Raw genomic sequence first — 9,727 nt, 5'->3', positions numbered from 1 at the left:
TGGCCTCCCTGGCTGAACCTATCCTGGAGCTGCCAACACCGACCAGTGTCCATGGGGCAAAGGTGGCGAAAGCGTGAGTGTCCCCAGACATAGGTGGCAGGCCCGCCTCCATGAGCTAGAGCCTCCCATATTAAAACACCGGAAGAGGCCCCCAATCTGAGGGGGGCAAGATGAGCAAGATGAGCAAGCTAGGCTCCTGGGCCAGCCGGGGCCAGGCTCCACGTGTGAACATGGCGGGGCAGGATGAGGGCAGCAGCAGCCCAAACTGAGGAAAGGGAAGGGGGCCTTGGGAGGGGAGACTGAGACAGACCGGACAGCAGTCGGGGATGCCTTAGTGGCCGCCCACCTCCAAAGACGAGATGCTCCAGCGCACGCAGGAGCTGGGAAACATCTGTAATTGACTGGATTCGAACCCAGACCCCAGGCTCACAAGGTAGCAAAGGCCGCAAAGAGCAAATGAAGAGCTTCCAACTGGGTCCAAGCACAGGGCGCTGGCTTTTGGAGGACGCTCCCCGCAACAACTGATGGGCACACCCTGGGCCCAGGGAGGCAGACGCTCTGATTTTTCAATAGAAGTTGGAAATCTGGACTAACAGTCTTGCTTTTGAAAGCACTAAGCAGGCTGAAGCCAACATCTTTGGGTCAGACTGGATTCCAGAGCTATCGTTCCACCACCCCAGCCATATTCCAATCCCACCGCGCCCTCCCGCCAACAGAAACCAAACAAGCAGGAGAAAGGCACAAAGAAGGAAAGGGCTGTCCTGGGACACTAATGTTAAGGGGGAGAGGAGGAGTTAACATAGAAGCACAAATTCAGATTCCAAAGTTCTGTATTTTTCAAAATAAAGATCACACATTGTTTAGAGACAATCTACACAAGAGTTACAAAAAATAGTTGCCCAGGCATAAGCATACACAGGTTTGTTAATTATACACATATGGTTACAAGTGTGCTTGCAAAAAAGTTCATTGGAAATATACACAAGGCTCTGGAAATGTACACCGTGTAGTGTTACAATTCTATATTCAAACAAGGAAAATTGACAGTATGTTACATTCACTTACAAGTAGACAAAATGCAAAATACAGTTCATCTTCTGTACAAAAAGGAAGGGCAATTCACACTTTACAAGGTGAGAGGGGCTCTGATTGTAAGGAAAGCTAGGGCAGGGCTGAACTTTGCACGTTCTTATGACTGTCACAAAATAAGCAAAACATTACTTTTTTAGGATTAAAAAAAAACACTAGTGTGAACTGAATCATCTTGAATAACATTTAGAAAGGATCTTGCTACTGTGGGACTAGGTGACAAATAAAACCAAGCTATTTTTTTCCTTTTTAAACATTTAACTAGGCTGTATAAAGAACATTTATTCCTTCAAAAGAAAAAAAATTTACTTCTGGTTGAAATTACAATTTACAATATACAACACTATATGCTACGACCATAAAAGGTGTGAATATACACTGAATGCACAGGGCTGGCTAATTCTCTTTTCTTACCAAAAAACGTGTTTATGTTGATTCAAACTTCTCCACATTTACATTACAGGTATACAAATGTACAATTGTACAATCCAAAGTATGTTCGACTACTAGGGTACATTATAGATACAGATTAGACATCAAAACAAGAAAATACTACAAATTTGTATATATGCAAAGTCTACACCAAGTATACACTATATATTTATAGAAGCAAGACCAAAAGCAGAGTAGGATTTTTTTTTCTCATGCTAAATAATCAGATTTTGCCTTTCAATGTTAACAGAAAAAAATCCAGTAGGCAGTAAACAAATACACCCGCCCGGCCTTGAAAGACATCCTCGGAGCTCACATCTCCTCCTCACAGAACAGACTACACATCTCCTTCAGCATAATAGTCTCCAAAAAAGGCGATTTTTCAAAGCTTCATAAACTTAATGTCATAAACTGAAGCTTTAGCAACTCTAAAACAATTTTCATTATATATATATATATATGTATATATATATATGCTTTATAAACAGTGTTAAATGCCAGTTTGGGGTCATTTAACAAAATTCAAATTTCTCAGGTTTTTTTTGTTGGTTTTTGTTTTTTACTAAAATGAGGAGGTGGGGAAGAGCTATTTGCAAAACTTGCCGGCAAGGCAAAATGGGTTAAAAACCTTTTTTTCTTTTTTTTTTTTTAACTTTTTTTGTTAAACCAACCACCCTGAAAGTTTCCACACGCGTAATATAGATACAACATGAACAAAATGTGTGGCCTCCCATGTACATTGGTCACCTATGTACAAGTACCCTATACACCAGTAAAACAACAGGGCAATTAGTCAATTAAAAAAAATAATTAGTACATGTTATGCGTAATAAAATTAAACAAATTTACAAAGGCTTTTCCACTTGTGGATTTGATTCCATTTTTTGGAGGAGCGGGTAATCCTGGAGCAACCATTTACCCATTTCAGCTTCTCTGCGCAAACACTTCTGGTTGCTGGTTGGATTCGCCAGTGGGCCAGTGAGGTCAGTGGGAATGAGGGACAGGGCGACTGCCTCAGATAATACCATTAGGGGGGCCGCAGATGGGCCCCAAGTCAACGCCATTCTTCATGTAGTACTTCTCCAGCTTGGCCAGGATGTGCTTGCCGTAGGTGTACTTGCGCAGAGTGGCGATGTGGGGCCGGATCTGGGGAGAAAGCACAGTGTTACTCTGGCCCGCAAGCCGGCCGCGAGCTGCCAGGCACTGAAGCATGCACACATGCCTGTGAGCCCGCCAGGCGACACCCCCCCCCCACCAGTTCGGTCAAAGCCCCGCCACTCGACAGCCACAGGGAACGAGCTGAGTGTGTGAGGGCTCCTCCCTACTCTGTGCGCGGACGCCAGGGCTCCGGAGGCGGCCGGCCACAGACCACTTCCACGTCGGTCCGTGGAGCACGTGCGTCCTCACAGGCGCCCACAACATCACTGTATAGCAGCCGGTACCCAGGTTCAGCTCACATTCTTCTGTTCTCCAGCCCTTGGGTGGGTCCCCATGGAGCACCCTAGACACGAGAGGGGCTTCTCGCTGGAGCCCCCTTTCTCTGCTGGGAGGCTCACGCAGCTTTCTCTGGGCCCGGCTGGGGCGTGGAGCGCGCCGCCCCACGGTTCCACCAACAGCGGAGGACAGTGCGTACCAGCCTGCTCCCCACCCAACGCGCACTTGCACACTCAAACACACTGGCCACCTACACCAGGGCACATGGATGCTCGCCACGCTGAGAGCTCCACACAGGCCACGATTTCTGTCTAGTCGGTCAGGTCCTCAAAGCAAGGAAGTCCCAAGTAGCTCTAGAAACCACTGCTGCGCCACAGGACACAGACCCACAGCAGCTACCATGTTCTCACCTACAAGCCCGCGTGGGGAACCGTTAACAGCCCTGGGTCCAATTCCCAGCTGTGTGGCCCACAGCACTCGCCTCACAGCTCTGTAAAAAGAATGTGTGATAATGCTATGCTGCTATTTGGGGGGTAGTGAGGACGCCGGACATCGCCGGTGTCTCTGGCATCAGAACATGAAGTTCAGGACCCCCTGGCTTTTGGGCGGCCCTCCTTTTAGAAACACTAATGACATTTACATTCAACTCTTTCACCTCTCTGTCCCTGGGACTGGTGACTGCTAGACCCAGCCACTGAACTCTGATCCTTCTCCTTTCCCAGACAAGACGCTAATGACCCTCGTGCTCACGCATGCGCACCGCTCTTCAACTCCGCTTTTTACTTATCTGGTGGGAGATGGAAAGAAATCAACCTGCCCCCTTGTCTCCTCCTGCTGGAAAGGACACTGCCAGGCAGTGAAAGCTGGAAAACTCAGGTTTTTGGGCCTGTGGGACTCTTCTTCCTCTTTCAACTCCCTCCATCAGCCAACTGCTAAGCCCTGTTCCGTCCACTTGTCTTCAGTCCCAGAGCGACCGCCCACCTCTTGGCTTTAAAGCCGCCCATCCGGCTTCCTCGTTGCCTCCTCTCCTGCTGCCTGCCCTTCTCTAGGTTAGTCATCAGCCAGGACAATCACATGAAACGCAAATGTCACCTGGCCTCGCAGGCCCACCCCCGCCCAGGGAACAGGCCTGGCCTGACCTCTCCAGATACATGGTCTTGTCTCCTGCTCCTAAGCCTTCATGTTCCATGTTCCCTTTGCCTGGAAGGGTTCAGGGCTTTATTCAAATGTCACTCTCTGTGGAAGCCTTCTCTGACACATGCCCGCACGGCCCTGTCCCACACCTCCCCAGCACGACTGCAGCTCTCTGTGTGGGGTACTATCATACTCAGGGACACCGGAGCCCTGCTGAAAGGCGGGCTCACTCTTGAGTTTGCACATGAGCACTTGTCAAAGGCAGTACTGAATGCAGAACAAGCTTAAAACTTCTACAGGACTCCAGTATGGCCTCTGCCTTCCCCAGCGTCTTGACACGTGCATCTGCAAGCCTCACAGCTGGAAGGACTCTGGACTCCCCCAGCCTTCAGGGGCCATTGCCAACACCACTGCGGTGCTGTTTTGAACTGGAGGCGGTGGGGGCCTCGTCTGGCTCAGAACTTGAGTCCATAACAAAGATTCTCATTACTGAACTTTGTTCTCAGTGAGGGCAAGTGGCTCATCATCGCCAGACCGGGCCCAACACCTCCCCCGAGAAGGGCAGAGGGAGTCAAGAGCCCAAACGCTGAGGGTTCAGGTCGGGAGCAGCTGGGGCTCGAGGCGCTGCCTGGCACAAACCCAGCGGCAGCGTGCCTGCCCGTGTGTGTGTTTTGCTTCCAGAGCCCAGGGGGCTGCGTGGGAGGGAGGCTGGCTGGACCGGCCCTGCGACTGTTCCAGAAGCCATGGGTGGCTTCAGGTGCATTCGGTGTCCGGTTGGTGTCAGCCCTACACACAGCACCTAACAGCTCGGATCTCTGTCTCTCCTCCTCACTCCCCCTCAGCCTGGACTTTCCCTCCCGCAGAGCCTCCCGAGAAGCCCCGAGCACGTGCTCTCACGGCCTCACTAGTGCTTTCCACGGCTCTTCCCCACACAGTGCTCTGTGGGCAGGGACCAATTTCGTCATGTCTGTGCTGGTGCCTGGCACAAAGCAGGAACCAGGCCAGGCACTGGACAGACCCTCTCTCAGTGCAAGGTGGTGGAATGAATGAGAGAAAAGGAAGGCAAGCAGGCTGATTTGTTGGACTGAGAAGCTGGTCTTCAGGAGCAGAAAACCATGCCCTGAGGACCACAGAGGGAAATCCCTCACAAGGATGGGAGTTTCAGACTCTTTCACACTAGTGAGCTACTGAAAGATGAAGAGAGTGGCCACTCTAGATAAAAGGAAACAGGAGCACAGCATGAGACCTAGTCCAGTGACAAACTCCACAAAAAGCAGCAAGCTGTCTACTTTCATTTGCATTTCAGAAATGTCAAGAACCTCAGGCCTTATAGACTTTGAGTGAGATCTGCCCACCCTGGCTCACCTTATGCATGACAATCTTCCGCTGGGCTGGCTCGGCCACATCGATCATCTTCTGGACCACGTAGTTGGCATACTGGTCCTTCATCATGGTGTATAAGGCACTGTGGGGACCGTCATTCATGGTGCATACCTCATCGATAAGCACAGCACGCTCCGTACGGGAGGCATGAGTGACACACTTCTCCACAACATTGCTGTAAGGAGACAAATCCAGGGACAACTCTTAGAACAAAGACCTTGTTGGGCTATGTTTGTCTGGCCTCTGTCCTCTCAGTCAGCACAAAAGAGCCTGACATTTTTGGAAGATCTGGTTCTATGAGTCTCCCCCTCTGTCATCTGTGGCTGCCAGTGTGAACGGTGGCTGAGACCAGGTCTCAGGGGATTAGCAGGCCCAACCTTCTCACAGCTGAGGGAATAGCCCAGGTAAGCGAAGCGACTCACATATGAGGCTCACATATGCTTAGTAAGTTGCACTTGTTAAGGATTATAATTTCAACACACAACCTAAATCCACAAATCTTCTACTTTCTGAGTGTACAGAAGTCAGGAACAAGCCTCCCTTACGTCGCTATCTCTAGTGCCAACCATAGAGCGGGACACCCGGAGAGGAGGCCCTGCACACTTAGTCAAGGAAGGCGTTAGCAGGAACCACAGCGCTCATTCAACAGCCTCCTGCTGAGTCTTCAGAGCCTAAGAACAAGAGCCACCCTACAGGTCTGCCAGCATCTCTGAACCCGGCACAGTTCTGTCCTCTTGGGAAAGGAAAACAGGAATTGGCTACACTAAATGCGGGGGGGGGGGGGGGGGGGGGGCCAGAAGGAGTGATTAAATTACACACGCCTGTGCTAATGGATATTTGCCATCTCGGAGTGATTAAAAACCAATACTACTATGCATCTGTGGCTCTGTGGGTACATGGAAGTTGTGTGATGTCAAAGAACAATACGTATTATTTGTATTTGTATCACTGGAGTCAATACCTGGCAGAGAGGACATCTGGTGGGTCAGTGTGCAGTTGGACGTTGAAGGCTTTCAGAGAGTTCACGACTGGGGGAAGAGCTGCTCTGGGTCACAGAACTCTCACAGAGAAAAAGAACTTATTAAGAACTTGCTAATGCAGGAAGCTCTTTCCTCTGTGACAGTCCTTAAATATGGCCATTTAGCGTAATCTCATAATCTGGAAGTAATTACTTTCTAGGGCAACCTACTGTATGGGCGAATGGCTCTATGAAACATTCTTCTTTACATACTGAAGCAAAACATTCTCTCCCCTAAAATTTCACCCATTCGACTTAATTTTGCCCTCAGGGACTGAAAAAGGACACATATTCCTACTTCTTGAGTACCTCAGGGCAGGAACTCTGTCCTACTCCTTCCAGAGCCCAGCCCTCTGGATATCTGAATAGTCCAGTAACTATCACCGGAGTAAGTCCCTAATCTGCAAGTTCTTACACCATAAGAGGATGCTGTTCCACAGAGCTCTCAGTGTTAGCTCATTGTGCACAGTGAGATTTTATTTGGAAAACAAAATTCTCCGGGCGCCTGGGTGGCTCAGTTGGTTGAGCGTCCAGCTCTCAGTTTCAGATCAGGTTGTGATCTCAGGGTTGTGGGATTGGGCCCTGCCCTTGGCATGTGGAGTCAGCTTGGGATTCTCCCTCTCCCTCTGCTTCTCCCCATCCCCGATATGTGCAAGCTTTCTCTTTGTCTCTCAAATAAATAGATCAGAAAGAAAAAAATTCTCAAGCTAAAATGTTAAGAACTACCATCCTATTGATCACTTCTTCAACCTTTCTTAAGACACAGTGTCTGGGGCACCTGGGTGGCTCAGTCATTAAGCCTCTGCCTCCAGCTCAGGTCATGATCCCAGGGTCCTGGGATCGAGCCCTACATCAGGCTCCCTGCTCAGGGTGAAGTCTGCTTCTCCCCCTGCTTGTGTTCTCTCGCTGTCTTTGTCAAATACATAAAATCTTTAAAAAAAAAAAAAAAAAGAGAGAGTGCGAGCAAGCGAGCAATACACAGTGTCAAGTCTGGTGAACTGATCAATCAAGTCTATTTAAGCCAACAGCCTCCCCTCCTTTGAAACAGCATCATAGAAAAACTTCTTTGCCCACCTTCCTTCTACAGCACTACACTACTACAGTACTGCTCTAGTGTGAGCTCAAAGTGTGGCACTTTGGAAGTTATCTCCTAATAGCCATCAGCTCCTCCCTCAGCAGAAAAGGGACTTAAGATACTACTGATCTGTTCAGAGAGCACAAAGCCTGGCATGATCTCCAAATGCTCAGGCAAAGAATTCAGCAGTTGTCAGGACTGCTTAGCTGGACCATACCTTCATCGAGTCCAGGCCTGCTTCCCCTACAAATTGGTCGGGATTAGAACAGGACACTCATTCTTCTGGGTACAGGACTCAATCCTCAACACTGACCTGTCTTCCAAGAAAGCAAGCAGGTAACTCCAGCTACCACCATGGGATCCCACTTGGCCAAAGACTTCCACCTTAATACATGATCAAGTGTTGCGTCTTTAAAGTTTATTCTAGGCATTCTGAAACTACAGTTCCCAGCCCATTTGTGGGTGGTGAGATCAACTTAGTGATTTGTGACCAGCTTTTTCTTTAAAAAAAAAAAAAAAAAAAGAAACAGAACAGTAGGTATTAGAATTAATCATGGACAACAGTTTCAGTTATACGTGTATGCATGTGCCTTTGCATGCAAAGTCAATGAAACTTTTACTTTTTATTTTGGGTCACCATCAAAACTGTAAAAAAGTCACTAATCTATTTTATTTCTACTTATCTCAAGTGTATCAGCTCTTTCTTGTGTTATCTCTAATCTGTTGTTGTTAAGGCCACACGGTGAATTCTATCTCAGAGGACTTATTTTTCTATTCCAGAATTTCCATTTTGTTCTTTTTATACCAAAGCTTCTAATTCTCTACTAACATCTTTGCATTCATTACGATTCCATCTTCCTTTACATCTTTCACTATAATTAAAATAGGTGCTTTAAAATCATTCTCTACTAATTCCAACATCGGGGTGGTCTGGAACTAGGTGGGAGTTTTTTCTTTCTTTTTCTGTTTCTTCTTTTTTTCTTGACTATATGTCTTATCACATTTTTCTGCTTTCTAGACAATGAATGATATGCAGGAGAAACGGAGTTCTGTTACATTCCCCCAAGGATATTACTCTCCCCATTCCTTTATTTAGTGCAGTAACTTGGCTGAACTGGAACGGCAAGCTTCTCCCACACAAGAGGGATCTCAGTTCAGTTCTTTAAGCCTTCACTGGCCTGCCTCAAGTTTGTGCCACGCAAATGTGGGTCAGGAGTCAAGCAGATATTTGGGAAATTAAATGTGGGCCTTCCCCTCCCTGGTTCTCTTACTTTCTGGAATTTCTGCCCTGTCACTCTGTCACTCTCATTACCATGGCTGCCCCTAACTCTGCCTTCACTGGAGATTTTTTAATCCAACTTTAGAAGCCCAGAGCAGAATGGGAACTGCCTACAGGCTAAAAGCCAATTAAAACTAGGAAATTTCCTGATTACAGTCAACAATACTGTATCACAAAACATTGTTAAGAGACTAGATTTAATGGTGTTCTCAGCACACAAAAAAATAATGATTATATGACATGATAAAGGTGTTAGCTAATGCTACTGCAGTAATCATACTGCAGTATATGAATGTATCAAACCAACACATCATACACGTCAAACTTACATAATAATAACATAATTACACAATTACATAAGTGACAAACTTATCTGTCAATTATATCTCAATACAATGCAATACAAAAAGAAAAAATCAAAAGGGGAAGGGGGGGAGGAACAGGGAGATTTCCCCAGTGCAATTATGTCCTTCCAAGTATCAATAAGCCTCCCCTCCCCTCCCCCAAACCCTTCTGATATCTACCTGTTCTTGGCCACTCTCTTAAACGGCTTAATGCCTTCAGGAAGGTTTTTGGCATTTTGTCCACAATTTATAGTCGTTATCTGTGGGAGGATTAGGCCCAAAGCAGCTACTCAGTCATTACCAGACCACACACAAGTCTATTGTAATATTAATTAATACTTATACCTAAGAGTGAGATATTGAATACATGGAAAAAAAAAACGGGGGGAGGGGAATGGAAGATAGTGACCCAAGGAAGAATTCTAAGATATTCTGCCCCTAATTCCCTGGTCCTGCCAAATGTTTGTTTTTGTTTCTGTTTTTGTTTTTTAAAAAAAAAAAAGGCAATACAAGATCAGAGAGACCCTGAAATGGTCAGG

At 47.1% G+C, this 9,727-nt stretch overlaps 1 protein-coding gene and 1 non-coding gene across 17 annotated transcripts in view; both read right to left on the bottom strand.

The window, feature by feature from the left end:
* Nucleotides 1–812: 812 nt before the first annotated feature.
* PUM1 (pumilio RNA binding family member 1) overlaps nucleotides 813–9,727 on the bottom strand; it is a 142,585-nt gene continuing 133,670 nt past the window's right edge. For all 16 annotated transcript variants that reach the window (XM_047723844.1, XM_047723847.1, XM_047723850.1 and 13 more), the window contains 2 exons: nucleotides 5,455–5,647; nucleotides 813–2,667 (listed from right to left, as the gene is read on the bottom strand). In XM_047723844.1, coding sequence (XP_047579800.1) covers nucleotides 2,536–2,667; nucleotides 5,455–5,647 — 325 coding nt within the window. In that variant the 3' untranslated portion in view covers nucleotides 813–2,535. The remainder of the gene's footprint in view (nucleotides 2,668–5,454; nucleotides 5,648–9,727) is intronic.
* On the bottom strand, nucleotides 4,539–4,623 carry LOC125099546 (small nucleolar RNA SNORD103/SNORD85). Its single transcript, XR_007127258.1, has one exon. It is a non-coding gene; the product is annotated as a small nucleolar RNA SNORD103/SNORD85 (small nucleolar RNA).

Source organism: Lutra lutra, chromosome 4, assembly GCF_902655055.1.
Source record: "Lutra lutra chromosome 4, mLutLut1.2, whole genome shotgun sequence".
Classification (NCBI taxonomy): Eukaryota; Metazoa; Chordata; class Mammalia; order Carnivora; family Mustelidae; genus Lutra; species Lutra lutra.
This window is presented reverse-complemented; position numbering and strand designations above follow the sequence as displayed.